Below are 20,000 nucleotides of genomic sequence, written 5' to 3'. Positions count from 1 at the left end.
GGCAGCTGCAATATGTAAAGCTTAGTAGAGCTGCCCTTTTAAGCGTGGACACACAGCGCACATTACAGTGACGGGTGTTTGTAATGAAGCGCGTACAGCTACAATGTCGTTGCAGCAGGAACCTCTGGTTCTGAACCTCAGGTCTGTTTGGACAGTTCTCAGCCTCCGCTGTGCCAATGGAAACAGGAAATGGCTGGTGTTGACACAAACTTTATCCAACCCTGTAATCTCCAGGGATTTTGCAATCTCACCCCCCCCCGCCCCCCCCCCCCCATACCCCCCTATCATTCTGTAACCTTAAAGGTGCAGTCCCACAAACTCATATCATTTTTACTTTATTCTAATTTGTGCCAATAAGTATTAAATTAACCATTAAACCCTAACAGTTTCAGCTCTAGATAAACATATGGGTACAACTATTTATAACAAACATAGGGAATACATGGGGATGTGTCAACTGCGCTTTAGCAGTTAGTGTAATGACATAATCAGGGTTTTAAAGTAAAGTTTATTTTGATGCACGGGTTCCTGCATAGATTCTGCATCTATTGCAATCAACCAGGGACGTTTTACGTCACTTTTGACCGGTCACATTTTTGTTTACGTGCCCTGTCCAAATCTCAGGGTCATCCTTTGTGACCTGGGAGAAGTCATTGTATTTCATTCTGTCTCAGATACTAAAAAAAGACATTGCAACCTCTACCTGGCATATACAGGAAATGGGAAGGAGCGCACGATCCAACAGCAGCAAAGAGAGGACCCAATGCAAATAAATGTATAAACTTTATTCTGTCATAACCTAAAATCCAACGCACCGGCGTTCAAAACGCGTTGGATTTTAGGTTATGACAGAATAAAGTTTATACATTTTTTTGCATTGGGTCCTCTCTTTGCTCCTGTTGGATCGTGCGCTCCTCTCCATTTCCTGTATCTGTTACCACTGGAAGCTGCACATCCTACCAGCCCCTACCAAGTACTTGTGAGTACTTCATTGCTACAGGGTTGTTTTTCAATGAGACTGATCGTGGGGGGGGTTACACCCACCCATTACCTGTCTTCAGGAGGCTTTTTACCCAATGTTACTAGCTGTTATTCTCACCTATGTTATTGATTCTGGATCATCCTTGGGCTTTGGCATTGGCTATTAATGGTTATTATACTTAGCATTTGAGCGCTTCTTCATCTCTATCTACTCTACCTGGCATAGCCTGGTGGCAGAAAAATATAATGTGCTGAAAGCACTATAGCACAATATTCAGAAAAATAGTATTATTACTGGTCTTCGCTGGTCGAGAACCTGCGGCAGCGAACACAACAGGACCGTGAGTACTTCTATCCAAGGACATTTTGGTGGAATTGGACACTTGGCCGTGGCCGTCTCGCCGTGTCCAAATCTCCACCGGCGTTTGGCTGCCAAGGGACATTTCGCCGTAGCTGCTCTGCCGCTGGACACTCGGTCGCCAGCTGTTTCGCAAATAAGGCAAGTTAATTAATGGGTTTTTAACGGTTAGGGTGGGGGGTTGATAGGGGCTTTAAGGGAGAGGTTGGTTTTTAGGGGAAGGGGCTAGGTTTTTAGGGTAGGGGATTAAGGTAAAGGGTTAAAGATTTTAGGGTAAGGGGTTTCAGGTTAAGGGGTTAAGGTTTTTAGGGTTTGGGATTAGGTTAAGGGGTTGTAGGGTAAGGGGTTGTAGGGTACGGGGTTAAAGTTTTAGGGTAGGGGATTAGGGTAAGGGGTTAAGATTTTTAGGATAGTGGATTAGGATAAATGGTTTTATAGTAGGGGGGTAGGTTATTAGGGTAGGGGATTAAGGTAAGGGGTAAAGGTTTTTAGGGTTTGGGATTAGGTTAAGGGGTTGTAGGGTAAGGGGTTGTAGGGTACGGGGTTAAAGTTTTTAGGGTAGGGGATTAGGGTAAGGGGTTAAGATTTTTAGGATAGTGGATTAGGATAAATGGTTTTATAGTAGGGGGGTAGGTTATTAGGGTAGGGGATTAGGGTAAGGGGTTAAGGTTATTAGGGTAGGGAGTAGTGTTATTATTAGGGGTTAAGATTAGGGGGTTTTAGAGTAAGGTTAGGGGCACAGTTTGGCGGCAAAGCGGCCGGCGGACAGATATCCCGGGTGGCAAAGTAAGTGGCAACTAAACACCAGCGGCCATCTAGACTCGGCAAAATGGGCACGGCCAAATGTCCTAGACTGTTATTTTGGTGTTACCTACATACTGGGAGCCAAAAAAAACTCTGCCGTTCCCGACTGACAACACTTCATCAGGAAGTAGCCACGAGGTCATGAAGTCTGGCTCTCCAGGGGCCCTGTGGTGTAGTGGCCACGTCAAGCCCTTTTTGTGCTCGTTTGCCCCTGAGAGCTTACGATCTAAGCATCCAAACATTTATATGTTAAATGAAATAACGCCCCACCAATGTACAGAGTTATACAGTATACAGGAAGATAATATACAAACGTAAACAAGTGCTTTAAAACACAAAGTACACAACAGGTAATTAGGGAGTTCCTGCCCCACAGAGCTTACACTCTAAATAGAAAAATGGAAGACTTACAGAATACAATAGGAGCATGTGCATAGAGATAATATTTCAGGGGGAAAGTGACTGCCCATTACATAGTGTTCCATAGATTGTGAGATCTTCTGAGCAGAAACCTTCTACGCTGTAATATCTGTATGCGATACGTTGTTAATATTATTTATCTTTGTTGCATTATGTTATTTTTATTGGGTCATTATACAGGGAAAGCAAGCAGGTGGATTCTATTTTCCGTTATCTCCTCCGCGTGCACTAGTTAGAACTTGTGTGTCCACTGCTTATCAACAGCTTTGAGTCGAAAGGTCACTGGGTGTATAATCCTGAAGGCTCCAGCCATGCTGTAAAATTTAAATGGTTTATTGGGGGTGGAATTGTGGGAGGCTAATGGGGGGGGGGGTCTGGTATACATTAACTAATAATATAGACCTCAAACAGTCTAAAAGCCATGTTCACTGGAGATGGAAGCAATAACCCATGTAACCTCTTATCTCGACGTTTCCTTTATGTATGTTTAGCTTTTCAAATAGCGTTTCAATTCAGGCTCTTACTGGTTGTAACAATGTGTCAAGAATGCAATGTCCTTGTTCTGTATGTAGGTATATCTTTATTGATATATAGGGCCCACCGCTGTACTTGGCGCTTTAGAAGAGCGACAATACAATGCAGGGAATTTTAGTACAATAAGTGCAACAAATAAGATCAGAGAATAGGAAAGGAAATCCCTGCCCCGAGAGGGACAGAGGCGAGGGAATAAGTGCAGTAGATGGCAGTCATTGGTAGGAGTGACTGTGGATGGGGGACAGCAGCCATGAGCCAAGGCTACTGGAGTCTCTCATTGGTGTTCTGTCCACTTGCACTGGTGCTGAAGTGTATTATCACGCGTAGCTCAATTTTTTTTCCGTTCTTGCGGTGATCTCAATCTTTCTTTAAGAATTTGAATTGTGACATTACTCAGCGAGTGTATTTGCTTTGAAAAATAATGGCCGACTGGTGCGTCCCAGTTCTTCGTGCGTTAACAAAGGAATTATAGTGCTGAAGTATACAGTAAATAACAATTTCCATGTGAGCGCATTCACTTATCTCAGACAGGTTTGCAACTCTGCTTTTCACTATTATCTATTCGCATACAGTGCTTCTGCTGCAGCTAGGGATTCTGGGAAATTACACGTCAATGAGCACACAGTGTCACCTTTTGCATCATGTTCGTTTTAACAATACTGAAGTGCTCATTCCTTTTTGCACAATTCGTGCTCAAAAGCCAAGCTGCAAACATTACCCTATTAAATTCCACAAATCCAAAGCTCCACTTCTCTTGCTAACGTGACCGTGGACGGAATCCTGCGGCCATTCCGAGCATCCATCAACAAAAGAGACAAACAGCTTGAACCGCTGTGGGAAAATGGCCGCCAGGATCCAGACATTTTGTTTAGTCGTCAATAGCCCTTCAAAATGGAGGATTTCCCCATAAATTATTTTATTGTGGTGTGCAGGCAAATGAGGATGGGTCGTGAAGGAGGAGGGGCGGGGGGGGGGGGGGGCTTGGAGAATAAAAATGAAGTGTTGCACATCAATACACCTGCGTTTGTTCAATTGCCCTAAACAATCAATTGTGGGCTCTTGGGCTCCGTAGGATGCCAACTTCTCCGTGCTGGGGAAGATGTGATCTCCATTAAAAGAAAAAAATGGGACTAAAGTCTTCTCTGGCACGAGGAAAATGGCTTCCTGGCATATGTAGGTTACTTTAAAGCAGCAATCCCGTCGACTCCATTTTTTTTAAACCCCCATTTTCTTTTCCAGGGTGGAAATTAGGGGTTCTTCCAGAGCAGAGCTGTTTCCAGCTCCAGGGGATCCCCGCTTTCCGAGATACTTCCCGGTGAAGTTACAGGGTTTAAACCTCCATCAACAAAATGGCTGCCGAATCTTGGGGGCCAATAAAAAGCTAGGACATCATCGGTCACGGCTTCTCATTGGACGACCATTTAAATCCCCTTTAAAAAAAAAAAAAAACCCTGGAAATGATACCAGTAACTTCACCGGCCAGAATCTGAGGAACCGGGCGGTACCCGGAGCTAAAAATAGAGAAGTTCTGCTCTGGAAGACCCAACACTTCCAATCCCATAAAGAAAATGGGGTGTTAGCTAGAGAGGGATTGCTGCTTTTTAACAGCCTCTGTAAGAGAGCGGTCCTCCTCCAGCGACGCGTTGCCATGTCAACGCGCTGTCACGTGACACAGTGATGTCATGACGCCGCACCGTCCGCAGGAGGAGTTCCCACAGGTAAGTGAAATTCCCGGGGTCCCGTTTCACCCCTGCCAGGATTCCCAATGAAGCACAATGATAAAGCGCTGAAACATTTGAATGCAAGCTATTACACAAAGATCCTTTTAGGTACACAGTGCTGTACTTACCCCTTGGTTTCCTTGGAAGGTGATCACAGGCTGAGATAAAGATGCCGCGGAACCCTGAACAGAAGAGAAACCAGGGGTCAATGGATTGAATGGTCATCATGGAGGTCTTGTGATGTTGGAAGGTTCCTCCTAGGGCAGCGATGGCCAACTCCTGTCCTCAGGGGCCACCAACAGGTCAGGTTTTAAGGATATCCCTGCATCAGCACAGGTGGCTCAATCAGAGGCTCAGTCTTAGACTGAGCCTCTGATTGAGCCACCTGTGCTGAAGCTGGGACTTATGAAGCCAAATGTGCTGAAGCAGAGACTGATTGAGCCACCTGTGCTACAGCAGGGATATCCAGAAAACCTGACCCGTTGGTGGCCCTTGAGCACTGGAGTTTGCCACCGCGGCCACAGGTGTTATTCCTAATAGATTACAAAAGTATGTTGTGTTTTTTTTTATTGGCAGTGGCTGACCTAGTAATAAAACACAGCTAATAGATGACACTCCCCAAGACTGCAAACTCAAACTGGGTCATTTATCTCAGTGCTTCAGCTGAAAAAGCTTGTGCAATACTGGCACACAAAAACACCAGATTCATAGTAGGAAGAAAAACCGGCTACTTTCAGTGGGATTTCTTCAGTTTTGGTCATTTGCAGTTTTGCAAGAGGGGGATTGGGTCTAGTTCAGGGTGAGGGAGGGGGGGCGGGGGCAAAGTCCCATCCTCAAGGGCCACCAACAGGTCAAGTTTTCAGGATTTCCCTGCTTCAGCACAGGTGGCTCAATCAGTCCCAGCTTCAGCCCAGATGGCTCAATCACACCTGTGCTGACGCAGGGATATCCTGAAAACCTGACCTGTTGGAAGTAGGAAGGTGTTCTGGTAAGTGCGTATGCAACAGGCCAAGGTCTGTGCATATGAGATGTATAGTATCAGCCACGGAGTTACACATATGCTTTGTTAAAGAGGTGGGTTACACAGTAAGAAAGGTCCTAAATGTGGGGAAAGAGGCTGCAAGTCGGGTACTGAGGGGAAGGGCATTCCAGAGGTGTGGGGCAGTCAGTGAGAAAGGTTTAAGGCGGGAGACGGCTTTAGATAAGAAGGGGGTAGAGAGAAGACATCCTTGAACAGAAAGCAAAAGTTGGGATGGTGCATAGCGCGAAATTAGGGCTGAGATGTAAGGAGGGGCCTTAGGAGGGTATAGCCTTAAAAGTGAGGAGGAGAATTGAGTGTGATACAGGATTTGCTAGGAAGCCAGGAGAGGGATTTCAGCAGGGGAGACGATGAGACAGATTTAGGAAATAGAGTGATTCTGGCAGTTGCATTTACGAGAGATTGAAGGAGAGACAGGGGAGAGGCAGGAAGGCCGGACAGCATGGGGTTACAGTAGCCGAGATCAGCAATTTGATCAAGATATTGGTGAAAGGCACGTTTGTGGTTATAAAATCTAAATATGACTCCTATGAGAATTTTTGGGCAGTATCCAAACACCCCACCCGGTCTAGGAAACATCTCGGGTGCAGAACCCACACTTATTTCCTTTCCATCTTGTGGATTTTCCATCTTGTTGAGTTTGGTGCGAAGAATGACCGCCATCAATGATCACTTCCATTCCCTGCGATTGTCGGAGGGAGCACGGTTGATGTCAGCTCTGGTGTCCGCGCAACGATATTTTTACGTTGTTTTTCGGCTTTCTTGCTGACTTTGGCCCATATTCACTAAATGGTGCTACGGTTTAGCGCATCTTAACTCCCATTCTTGTGAATGGGTGTTAGGGCGTGTTAAGGTGTAGCACCTTTTAGAGAACATGGGCCTTACAGAGGTGAGCAGCAGGAGGTTCATCCTGGGGTCCAGATTCACAAAAGGGTGCTAAGCTTTAGCACACCTCAGCAACCATTCATAGGAAGCTTGGCACCCTTTATAGGAAGCTAGGCACCCTTTATAGGAAGCTTGGCACCCTTTATAGGAAGCTTGGCACCCTTTATAGGAAGCTTGGCACCCTTCATAGGAAGCTTGGCACCCTTCATAGGAAGCTTGGCACCCTTTATAGGAAGCTTGGCACCCTTTATAGGAAGCTTGGCACCCTTTATAGGAAGCTTGGCACCCTTTATAGGAAGCTAGGCACCCTTTATAGGAAGCTTGGCACCCTTCATAGGAAGCTTGGCACCCTTCATAGGAAGCTTGGCACCCTTCATAGGAAGCTTGGCACCCTTTATAGGAAGCTTGGCACCCTTCATAGGAAGCTTGGCACCCTTTATAGGAAGCTAGGCACCCTTTATAGGAAGCTTGGCACCCTTTATAGGAAGCTTGGCACCCTTCATAGGAAGCTTGGCACCCTTTATAGGGAGCTAGGCACCCTTTATAGGAAGCTTGGCACCCTTTATAGGAAGCTTGGCACCCTTCATAGGAAGCTTGGCACCCTTTATAGGGAGCTAGGCACCCTTTATAGGAAGCTTGGCACCCTTTATAGGAAGCTTGGCACCCTTTATAGGGAGCTAGGCACCCTTTATAGGAAGCTTGGCACCCTTCATAGGAAGCTTGGCACCCTTTTGTGGATCTGGGCTTCGGTATTACCAAACACATGCTGATATTTTTGGCAAGTGGAGCAAACTGAAATGCCAAAATGCACCAACATGAAACACCCATCTTACCCAGCCAACAACCCCCAGTCACTGTCGGTGGCCGAGCCATCGTCCCGTCAGCTGTTTCACTGCCGTTCATTTGTTTCTTTTTAATTAAACAGAGTATCAATGGATCAAAGCAACATGGTGGAACTGATTGACTGAGCCATGTTTAACATCAGTCTTTCAGCATCAATGTTTCAAAACACCCTATTCTGCCTCATGTAGAATTTGTAGGGCAAAAGGTGATAAACGATGGGTTTAACCCTTGCAGGGCTGGAGGGACCTACAACACGCATGCTCTGAAGGGGTTACATGCATGTTAGTGACGGGATCTGCATCTGTTTTGAGGCCTCTCGGTTACGCTCAATATCCTCAAAACAAAACGGCGCAGATCCTGTCACTAAAATGCTTTTAACCCCGTCAGATCATGAGTATTATAAGTCCCTCCAGCCCTGCAAGGGTTAAACCCATCGTAACCTAGGCAGAACTCTTTGCACCTTTTGCCTGAGACCACATACAGTACCATGGAAAAAATAAATAAATATATATATAAACACAAGAATGTTTAGGGCACTCAAATTGGTAAATATAGGTCAAATCATTTAACTTAGGACGGAGCGACGTTACGGACGCCCGGTAGGAGCTCGATAAAGGACCAGGTCCGAAACGTCGATCCGTCCTGTCCTGTTATATATATATTTATTTATTTTATGGAGAAGTCTAGTGCTGAATGTGGGGTTCACAGGCATTAGCTGCAGAGCTTCTGGATCAGTGTGAAACAGGCGCTTTGCAATGTGTAGTAGTAGCATGTCTCTCTGGCAGCGAAACGGTTAAATAGCTCCAGGTGTAATCTACACTGTGTAGCACAAAGCAGCATGTCAAGCTGGAACAGAAACATGTTTAATCATCTGTTAAAATAAATATGCAGCACAACATAGCGATACTATGTGTATATAGAGTCACAATGTAATCCTCAAATGCTCTTTTTAGTTAGGGCGAGAGTAACCGGGCGAGGATCCCGCCTGGAAAAGCACATTCTGCATCGTAGGGCAATGTGTGGTATTACTGGACACCTTAAATCGTTCGGAGAGCAGAGGCCCCCATGCTGGGTATCATGGTGGGCACAAGAACAGCACCGCGTGCAATGCAGAAGATGCACGTTGCAGTCAGCGCTGTGCTTTGCGGGTTTTACCCACAGGCTGAGGGCAGAGTCACTGAGCTCTGATACGGGTTACACACGCAATCCTGCGCTACACACGCAATCCTGCGCTACACACGCAATCCCACCTTACACCCGCAATCCTGCGCTACACCCGCAATCCTGCACTACACACACAATCCTGCGCTACACCCGCAATCCCACCTTACACCCGCAATCCTGCGCTACACCCGCAATCCTGCGCTACACACGCAATCCCACCTTACACATGCAATCCTGCGCTACACCCGCAATCCTGCGCTACACCCGCAATCCTGCGCTACACACGCAATCCCACCTTACACCCGCAATCCTGCACTACACACACAATCCTGTGCTACACACGCAATTCCACCTTACACACGCAACCCTGCGCTACACACGCAATCCTGCGCTACACACGCAATCCCACCTTACACCCGCAATCCTGCACTACACACACAATCCTGTGCTACACACGCAATTCCACCTTACACACGCAACCCTGCGCTACACACGCAATCCTGCGCTACACACACAATCCTGTGCTACACACGCAATTCCACCTTACACACGCAACCCTGCGCTACACACGCAATCCTGCGCTACACACAATCCTGCGCTACACACGCAATCCTGCGCTACACACGCAATCCTGCGCTACACATGCAACCCCACCTTACACACGCAATCCTGCGCTACACACGCAATCCTGCGCTACACACGCAATCCCACCTTACACACGCAATCCTGCGCTACACACGCAATCCTGCGCTACACAAGCAATCCCACCTTACACACGCAATCCCGTTTTACACACACAATCCTGCGCTACACACACAATCCTGCCTTACACACACAATCCTGCCTTACACACACAATCCTGTGCTACACACGCAATTCTGCGCTACACACGCAATCCTGCGCTACATACGCAATCCTGCGCTACACACACAATCCTGCGCTACACACGCCATCCCACCTTACACACGCAATCCTGCACTACACACGCAATCCTGCACTACACACGCAATCCTGCGCTACACGCATAATCCTGCGCTACACACGCAATCCTGCGCTACACACGCAATCCTGCGCTACACACGCAATCCTGCCTTACACACGCAATCTTGCGCTACACCCGCACTCCTGCGCTACATACGCACTCCTGCCTTACACACGCAATCTTGCGCTACACACGCAATCCTGCGCTTCACACGCACTCCTGCGCTACACACGCAATCCTGCGCTACACCCGCAATCCTGCGCTACACACGCAATCCTGCGCTACACACGCAATCCTGCATTACACACGTAATCCTACGCTACACACGCAATCCTGTGCTACACACGCAACCCTGCGTTAGCTGCAAAGTAAGTCAATGCCAGTTACCACGGGATCTTGGTCTTTCCCGATGCCTGCTGCTGTATCCCGATGTGTGTTGGTATATCCCGATGTGTGCTTGTGTATCCCGATGTGTGTTGGTATATCCCGATGTGTGCTTGTGTATCCCGATGTGTGTTGGTATATCCCGATGTGTGCTTGTGTATCGCGATGTGTGTTGGTAAAGCCTGATGTGTGTTGGTACATCCCGATGTGTGCTTGTGTATCCCGATGTGTGTTGGTGTATCCTGATTTGTGCTTGTGTATCCCGATGTGTGCTGGTCTATCCCGATATGTGCTGGTGTATCCCGATGTGTGCTGGTCTATCCCGATATGTGCTGGTGTATCCCGATGTGTGCTGGTCTATCCCGATATGTGCTGGTCTATCCCGATATGTGCTGGTGCATCCCGATGTGTGCTGGTATATCCCGACATGTGCTGGTGTATCGCGATGTGTGCTGGTGCATCCCGATGTGTGCTGGTCTATCCCGATATGTGCTGGTCTATCCCGACGTGTGCTGGTTTATCCCGACGTGTGCTGGTGTATCCCGACGTGTGCTGGTGTATCCCAATATGTGCTGGTCTATCCCAATACCTACTGGTGTATCCCGACGTGTGCTGGTGTATCCCAATATGTGCTGGTCTATCCCAATACCTACTGGTGTATCCCGATGTGTGCTGGTGTATCCCAATGTGTGCTGGTTTATCCTGATACCTGCTGGTGTATCCCGATATGTGCTGGTGTATCCCGATATCTGCTGGTGTATCCCGATACCTGCTGGTATATCCCGATGTGTGCTGATGTATCCCGACGTGTGCTGATGTATCCCGACGTGTGCTGATGTATCCTGACGTGAGCTGGTGTGTCCCGATGTGTGCTGGTGTCTGCAGACGACGTTTGTTCATGGGTTTGCTTACATCTGATATAGATCGATAAGCAGGGACGTTTATACCCTCTAAGTGAAAACAAAACACAAAAAGCACAAATAACCACAACTCAGTGATACAATAATGACAGTGACCTATGATAGAAAGTCCAACAGAGTCGATTGGCGCTCACAACACACAGGTTCCCAAACTGTATGGAAGAGTCCCAAAAAAAATCAAACCAAGCAGCCAAAGATCCCCAATCAAAGCGATTAGTAGTGGGCTGTGAGTGTGGTGATGAACCAACAGTATGTCCCGTCCTCCTCAAGCAGGAGGGAGTTACCACAACGTTCGAGAAGGGGACGTGTGACCCTTTAACACTACCCGCGGACATACTGTAAGAGCAATCTGTGACTGCCTGCGTGTATTTGCTTTAATACCATTTTACACTGTATGCCTTTTCTCTTTCTTTCACACGTGCTACCTTGTAGCTCGAGGAGATCGGGTGCGAATCCGCCCAAATCCGTTTCCCGGGTTTTCTCGTCTACTGTATAGAAAATGTATTAATTCCCAGTCCAAATTGACACCTGCTGGATGTAGTGTATCCATAGCAAATATCCAAATCATTTCTCGTTTATTGAGCATGTTCAATCTATCACCCCCAAGGATGGGGGTGCGACCATCCTCAACTCCTGAGAAAGTGACATTTGCAACGCCACCCCAGATATAGTTGGGAAAGTGTCGGGACACTGGATGCCAACGATCCCCTTTCTTGATGGAACGAACGTGATCTATAAGCCTTGTTTTTAAGGATCTAATTTTACGGCCAATATACTGTGACACTTCCCACAACCACATTTAAGGATGTATACCACATGGCTAGTGTTGCAATTTATGAATGTTTGAATCATTTTCCTTTTTTGGTCTGAAACAATTGCTCACTTTTGTGGGAGTAGCATATTGGCATGAGGCAATGCCCACAGGGGAAAAATCCACTGGGAATGTTCCTAATTCCACCTGAATTTGGATCTGAAAGGAAAAGACTTGTGGATACACAGATGTGGATCCTTCTCTGATGGTTGGATCGAGCACACTATCAAGCTTCAATGTATCCCAATGTTTGGAGATAATTTGACGTATACAATCTGATTGTCTACTCTGTGGTGTAATACTGTAAATAAAGGAGTCGGAAAATGTATTTGTTTGAGTTTTTCTTTGTTTCTATTGACTGACAAAAGTTCACTGCGATCTACTGATTTAAAGCTGCAGTTCAGTCTTTTTTATTTTTTTTTTTACATGTATTTTTTTACTTCAATAGTTTCATGTGGGCAATCTCTAATTACCTAAAGAACTGTATAGCTGCAGCTCAATTCGTTTTCCATGTATTGATAGGTCGAAATTTGGTGACATATTAAAAGCTGGCATTTGTTTATAATCTGCTTGACTGGCAGTGGAAGCTCATGAATATTCATGAGCAATCCTGAACTGACATGTGCTAGAGGGAGGGCAGGGCTGACAAAGGGGTGTGCCAGGGATTGTGACAGGACATGAAAGGGCAGTGCCTTAGCAAATGGCTGTTAAAATAGAATACAAGAAAATTGGTCTTTCAAAGTTGTTTTTTTAAAAACAGAAAATGCTAAAAGTATTTTTTCTTACTACAGAACTGATTTATTAAAAAAAACAAACATGCAGGATATTGACTGAACTGCAGCTTTAACTGCTCCCAGAGCTTCATTTAGATGGGGCTCATTATAACACCCGGCCTTAAATCTAGTAATTAGGTCGTTTGATTGGGTCTCGAAGCTTTCTGCTGTAGAACAGAGCCTCTTTAACCTCAAGTTGTCCCGTAGGCATATCCTTTCTCAGTGGTCTAGCATGATTGCTATTGGCCATGAGGAAGGCGTTGCTGGAGTTGGGTTTCCTATACATATCGGTTTGAATTTTACCGTTAAGATCAATGTATAACATCATATCTAGACAATAAATGCGATTAATGTTGTTTTCAAATGTGAAAACAAGATTATAATTATTTACATTGTGTATTAATGAGTTTGTGAAGTGTAAGTGAATCACCATCCCAAGTTTGAGACAATTTACAACACGGACCCTTCAGGTCTAAGGTAGCACCGCCCAAAAAGGATTCACTTCCAACATTTATCCAGTTCTGCTTAACTTTAGACCAGGGCTCTCAAACTCTGTCCTCAAGTGCCACCAATAGGCCAGGTTTTATGGATATACCTGCTTCAGCACTGGTGGCTCAATAAGTGGCTCAGTGGAAGGCTGAGCCACCTGTGCTGAAGCAGGGATCTCCATAAAAGCTGGCCTGTTGGTGGCCCTTGAAGACTGAGTTTGAGACCCCTCAGATGTTAAAAATGTTCCCCCTCTGAAAATCTATGGCCTTTGTAAAGGTGTCATCCCATATAGGCCAATAGGCACTTACCTTTTTGCCGCCCCTCTGTGCGGCAACTCCTCTTCAGCGTAATGGAAATGCGACGCCACATTGTCATGGCAAAGTGATGTCATTTGACATCGCTGCGCCATGATAATGGGACGCTGTGGGAAGAGATGCCGCCGGACAAGTTAATAAGGTAATAAGGTCTGACAATAATAATATTTTTATATGTATGTATAAAAGGGGGAGGGAGAAAAAAAAAACGGGAAGTTTGCCGTTCCCAAATTTTGCCGCTCTAGGCCTGGGCCTATTGGGAAATCCGCCAGTGGACGCAAACCATGATACATCTCATTATAATCTGTGCACCATGCAACTCCCCCGAACTCCTCCTACTGACTCTCCCCAAGGTGCATGCTGGGGCAGAGACGCAGAATGTGATACATCTCATTATAATCTGTGCACCATGCAACTCCCCCGAACTCCTCCTACTGAGTCTCCCCAAGGTGCAAGCTGGGGCAGAGACGCAGAATGTGATACATCTCATTATAATCTGTGCACAATGTAACTCCCCCCAACTCCTCATACTGACTCTCCCCAAGGTGCAAGCTGGGGCAGAGACGCAGAATGTGATACATCTCATTATAATGTATGTGTGTATGTACTGTATGTCTTTATTTATACAACTCTCCACAATGTCCAGAAGGAGCAGGAATACCACCCCCCCCCCCCAAAAGTGAAAAAGAATATATAGTGTACAGTGAAATAATCAAAATGTCAAACACAGTATACACTATATATTCCTTTTCTCTTTTTTGGGGGGTATTCCTGCACCTTCTGGACTTCGTGGAGAGTTGTATGTAAGAGAGGACTTTTGGGAACGAAGCCTCACCAGAGGTTTTGAGCATCTTTTACCTTTACGCTTACTAAGTTCACAGTTAAATCACTTTGGTCCACTTATACATGTATGTTGCGTGAAAGCACCGTCGTATTGCACTGTGTGAGGTTATTTATATAGCGCCATTAATGTACACAGCGCTTCACAGCAGTGATACACGTGACAATCATATAGATAACAAATAATACAAATAACATAAAGGGGAGACGTGCTTCAGACATAAAAGTAACATTAAGGAAGAGGAGTCCCTGCTCCGAAGAGCTTACAATCCAATTGGTTGGTAGGAAGGACGTACAGAGACAGTAGGAGGGCGTTCTGGTAAGTGCGTCTGAAAGGGGCCAAGGTTTATGTATGCGGTGTAAAACTATACACTCATAGAGCAACTCATAAGCTTCCTTAAGCAGGGCTTTAGATACAAAAGAGGTAGAGAGAAGACACAAGAGTCGGGACAGCATTTAGTAAGAAATTAGGGCTGAGATGTAAGGAGGGGCAGAAGAGTGTAAAGCTTTAAAAGTGAGGAGGAGAATTGAGTGCGAGATACGGGATTTGATAGGAAGCCAGGACAAGGATTTCAGCAGGGGAGACACGGAGACAGATTTTGGAAAGATAGAGTGATTCTGGCAGCAGACGCATAATGTGATATCTCAATATAATCTGTGCACTATGTAACTCCCCCCCCCCCCCCAAACTCCTCCAACTGACTCTCCCCAAGGTGCAAGCTGGAGTAGAGATGCAGAATGTGATACATCTCATTATAATCTGTGCACCATGTAACTCCTCCCAACTCCTCCTACTGACTCTCCCCAAGGTGCAAGGTGGGCAGACGCAGAATGTGAAACATCTCATTATAATCTGTGCACCATGTAACTCCCCCCAACTCCTCCTACTGACTCTCCACAAGGTGCAAGGTGGGCAGACGCAGAATGTGATAAATCTCATTATCATCTGTGCACCATGTAACTCCTCCCCAATTCCTCCTACTGACTCTCCCCAAGGTGCAAGCTGGGGCAGAGACGCAGAATGTGATACATCTCATTATAATCTGTGCACCATGAAACTCCCCCCATCTCCTCCTACTGACTCTCCCCAAGGTGCAAGCTGGGGCAGAGATACAGAATGTGATACATCTCATTATAGGTGGTAAAAGTGTATTTTCTAAAAAATAAAAAAATTAATCAAATCACACACAAAAGCAATGTTCAAATACAAGTGGGTTTGTTGAAATGGCTGAGAAGTGAAATGTTGGGCTTGTTCCAGTAACACACACACACACACACATACGCAGAATATATTAACAATTAAACTAAAATGATAAACATCTGAAGAAATCATGTGATGTGAAAAACTGACGCAAAATATTGTCGTGTTAAAGAACTGAGGGCTCCAGACAAACACTAAGATTTCTGGATGTTACTAGGGTTTTTTTTTTTATCTTCCAGCTTCATGGAGATTAACACTTTTGACGCTGGGAAAGCTTTAACCCAGTACTCTGCCATATGATGTGTGTCTGTCTGGTTGTGAAGTGGTTAAGTGCCTCTTTTTCACATCACAACTTTGTGATACATCATCAATTCATATTAAAAGAGCTGGAGCAGATGTTAAGGACAGTGCAGAACAGATGTTATTTAGAACAGTGCAGAACAGATGTTAGGGAGAACAGTGCAGAACAGATGTTAGGGAGAACAGTGCAGAACAGATGTTAGGGAGTACAGTGCAGAACAGATGTTAGGGAGAACAGTGCAGAACAGATGTTAGGGAGAACAGTGCAGAACAGATGTTTGAGGGATGTGGGGTACACTGCAGAACACATTAAGTCCGCAGAATGCACAGTAAATGGGGGGTACAGAGTGCAGAGCAGAAGTTAGGGAGCAGAGTGGAGGACAGATGTTAGGGAGCAGAGTACATGACATATGTTAGGGAGCAGGGTGCAGGACAGATGTTAGGGAGCAGAGAGCAGGGCAGATATTAGGGAGCAGAATACAGGACATATGTTAGGGAGCAGGGTGCAGGACAGATGTTAGGGCGCAGAGTGCAGGGCAGATGTTAGGGAGCAGAGTGCAGGACAAATGTTGGGGAGCAGAGGGCAGGGCAGATGTTAGGGAGCAGGGTGCAGGACAGATGTTAGGGAGCAGGGTGCAGGACAGATGTTAGGGAGCAGAGTGCAGGACAGATGTTAGGGAGCAGGGTGCAGGACAGATGTTAGGGAGCAGGGTGCAGGACAGATGGTAGGGAGCAGAGGGCAAAGGCAGATGTTAGGGAGCAGAGGGCAGGGCAGATGTTAGGGAGCAGAGAGCAGGGCAGATGTTAGGGCGCAGAGTGCAGGACAGATGTTAGGGAGCAGAGAGCAGGGCAGATGTTCGGGCGCAGAGTGCATGGCAGATGTTAGGGAGCAGAGTGCATGGCAGATGTTAGGGAGCAGAGTGCAGGACAGATGTTAGGGAGCAGGGTGCAGGGCAGATGTTAGGGAGCAGGGTGCAGGACAGATGTTAGGGAGCAGGGTGCAGGACAGATGTTAGGGAGCAGGGTGCAGGGCAGATGTTAGGGAGCAGGGTGCAGGACAGATGTTAGGGAGCAGAGTGCAGGGCAGATGTTAGGGAGCAGAGTGCGGGACAGATGTTAGGGAGCAGAGTGCGGGACAGATGTTAGGGCGCAGAGTACGGGACAGATGTTAGGGAGCAGGGTGCAGGGCAGATTTTAGGGAGCAGGGTGCAGGGCAGATGTTAGGGAGCAGGGTGCAGGGCAGATGTTAGGGAGCAGAGTGCAGGGAAGATGTTAGGGAGCAGAGTGCAGGACAGATGTTAGGGAGCAGGGTGCAGGGCAGATGTTAGGGAGCAGAGTGCAGGGCAGATGTTAGGGAGCAGGGTGCAGGACAGATGTTGTGGGCACAGCTAGTAAGAGGACTTAGTGACACTGTCAGGATAGGTGACCGCAGGTGACAGGTGACCGCGGGGTGACTCACCTGTCCCCTCTGGAAGTCCCGCAGACAGCGCAGAGCAGAGTCCGTGAGCTTCAGGTGGAAGAGGCTGAGACGGGGGCTCCTCCGGGGCTCGGTCGGTAAGACAGTATCCCGGACAGCTCCTCCCCGGCCGAGACATGCTCACACTGACAGCCCCGGACCGGAGAGAGCAGCCCGGGGAGGCGGGGAACAGGGAGGGACCATGAGAGGAGGGAGGAGGAGAGTAATAATGAGACAGTGAGAGAGGGAGAGAGGGGGGAAAGAGAGGGGGGGAGAGACAGGAGAGGAGAGAGACGAGAGGGAGACGAGAGGGAGACGAGAGGGAGAGGGGAGAGTAGATGGGAGGAGAGGGGAAGAAGAGAGGAGAGGGAGGGAGGGAGGAGAGTAATAATGAGACAGTAAGAGAGGGAGGAGTGAGAGGCAGGAGAGGAGAGAGTGGAGAGAGGGAGGCGAGAGGGAGAGGAGAGGGGGGGAGAGAGAGAGGGGGAGAGAGATGGGGAGAGAGGAGAGAGGAACAAGAGAAGACGAGAGGGATAGGATAGGATAAGAGAGAGGGAGAGGAGATGGCGGAGAGAGGAAATGGAGGAGAGAAGGAGAGGATAGGAGAGAGGAGGAGATGAAGGAAGAGAGGGAGAGATTATAGCCACCGAAAGTAATGAGAGTAATAGAGGGAGAAAATAGCAGATGGAGGGAGAGAGCAGCTAGAGAAAGCAACAAGACAGTTAAAAAGGCGAGGAGGAGAGAAGAGATTAGGAGGGGTGGGAGAGAAAGAAGAGAGAGAGAGAGAGAGAGAGAGAGAGAGAGAGAGAGAGAGAGAGAGAGAGAGGAGAGAGAGAGAGAGAGAGAGAGAGAGAGAGAGAGAGAGAGAGAGAGAGAGAGAGAGGAGAGAGAGAGAGAGAGAGAGAGATGAGAGAGAGGAGAGAGAGAGAGAGAGAGGGAGGGAGGGAGGGAGGGAGGGAGGGAGGGAGGGAGGGGAGGGAGGGAGGGAGGGAGGGAGGGAGAGGGAGAGGGAGAGGGAAGAGACAGGAGTTGCCACCAAGTTTTGGCCATCACAAGTCTATTGTCTCACCACTCACACTCATCCTCACTCTGCACTCACACTCACTCTGCACGGCCCCTCATACTTACCCCTGCATTGAATATAGTCCGGAAGCATGGTTAACATGCTGTTATGGATCAACTTTCACTGCAATGAATGGCACTTGAGGCCCCACCAACCTTTTTGCTGCTTCGCAACGCGTGGCAGGCCCACCTGGCACCGACGCGGTTAACTTGCCTGCGAATCCACGCTATCGTATAACCGCGCTGGAACATTGCTGCTGGGTCGTCACCCATCTGCTCCCTCTCCCGTGGCTTTCAATGACCCCAAGGCCCTTTATTTCACCCACACTCATAAAGGAAAATACACAGAAACTGACGACAGATAAGCGCCACTGATTGGCAACTCCAGTCTGAGCCACTGATTGATCCACCGGTGCTGAAGCAGGGATATCCTGAAAACCGGACCTGTTGGCGGCCCTTGAAGATTGGAGTTTCCCAGCCCTGACTTAAAGCCTTAATAGTCTACCCCAAGTAGCCTTATAATAAGATGTTTTTACTTAACACCATTAATTCCACAATATGTGACTCCCCTATAGCAGTGGGTGGGGTATGTTTAGAGGTGGATGAATGCTTCGGAATACGCTTTGCGCTGTATCCCCCCCCCCCCCTCCCCGAATTTTCCAAAACTCACATTTTTTAAATGTACTTTGAGGGTAAAAAATATTGTCCAAAAAATTGTCCAATTTTGTTGTACAAACTATATTCTCTGGGATGGGGGAGGGGGTTGTTGCAAAAACGCTGCTTCGTGGGTTTTGTTTCCGTGTTTGGTTTTTCCCATTTTTCGAATATTTGCTCATTTAATATTTTTTCAATGATCAACAAAAACCATAAAACATCGGTGATTTCGTCCATTCCTAGTAATGTTCGTGTATTTCTCAGAGCTGTTGAATGTTAGCCATTTTTTGTACCCGTTTATAATAGCATCAGCAACAGCTTGGATCAGCAGTGGGCAATGCCAGTCCTCAAGGGCCACCAACAGGTCAGGTTTTCAGGATATCCCTGCTTCAGCACAGGTGGCTCAATCAGTGGCTCAGAGCCACCTGTGCTGAAGCTGGGACTGATTGGGCCACCTGTGCTGAAGCAGGGGATACCCTTAAAACTTGATCTGTTGGTGGCCCCTTGAGGACCGGATTTTGACCGCCCCTGGCAAAGATTCGAGCCCGGCCACTGTCCCAAAACTTTCTGCAAGAATATGACATTTAAGAGAAAGTCGCCCACATCATTTGCGAGGCACATTTGAAGACATTCACACACCTCTCTATTCAGGTCTTTATCCTTGTCTTTGGAAATGTCAATAAGTGTTTTATTCATATAATGGACGCATGGCGCTACTATAGAATTTCAACAATGCCCAAGCATTTGGGCAATTTCCCTAATGATAGGAGAGGTATGCTGGGCGGGGGCCTTCATAAGCTTATTTTTTACACTAAATTAAAAGTGTTTTTTGTTTAATAAACTTTTTCGATAATTTCTTTAAAACTACACGGCCTGGTAATCCCCCCAAGCACTGAACAGCATTAAAGGTGCAATCCCACTTGGTCGGCCAATTTCATTTTTCAGGGGCTTGTAAATGGGGAAGAGTTTGTCAATCAAGTGTATTCTTTCCCCTTGCCAGGGCCGGCCACACCTTTGGCGGGGCCCAAGGTGGGCATGACGGCAGTGGAGCCTTCCTCCTGTAGC

At 47.1% G+C, this 20,000-nt stretch overlaps 2 protein-coding genes across 2 annotated transcripts in view; one reads left to right on the top strand and one right to left on the bottom strand.

The window, feature by feature from the left end:
- Window positions 1-17,360, bottom strand: part of ELL3 (elongation factor for RNA polymerase II 3) — a gene marked incomplete at its 5' end in the record, with an annotated part of 52,291 nt that extends 34,931 nt beyond the window's left edge. Inside the window, 2 exons of the mRNA XM_075575499.1 lie at window positions 4,947-5,000; window positions 17,223-17,360. Of these exons, the coding sequence (XP_075431614.1) occupies window positions 4,947-5,000; window positions 17,223-17,360 (192 nt within the window). The remainder of the gene's footprint in view (window positions 1-4,946; window positions 5,001-17,222) is intronic.
- RPL37A (ribosomal protein L37a) overlaps window positions 1-20,000 on the top strand; it is a 359,890-nt gene that overhangs the window by 152,513 nt on the left and 187,377 nt on the right. The gene's annotated exons all lie outside the window — the stretch shown is intronic.

Source organism: Ascaphus truei, chromosome 18 (genome assembly GCF_040206685.1).
Source record: "Ascaphus truei isolate aAscTru1 chromosome 18, aAscTru1.hap1, whole genome shotgun sequence".
NCBI classification, from domain to species: Eukaryota; Metazoa; Chordata; class Amphibia; order Anura; family Ascaphidae; genus Ascaphus; species Ascaphus truei.
This window is presented reverse-complemented; position numbering and strand designations above follow the sequence as displayed.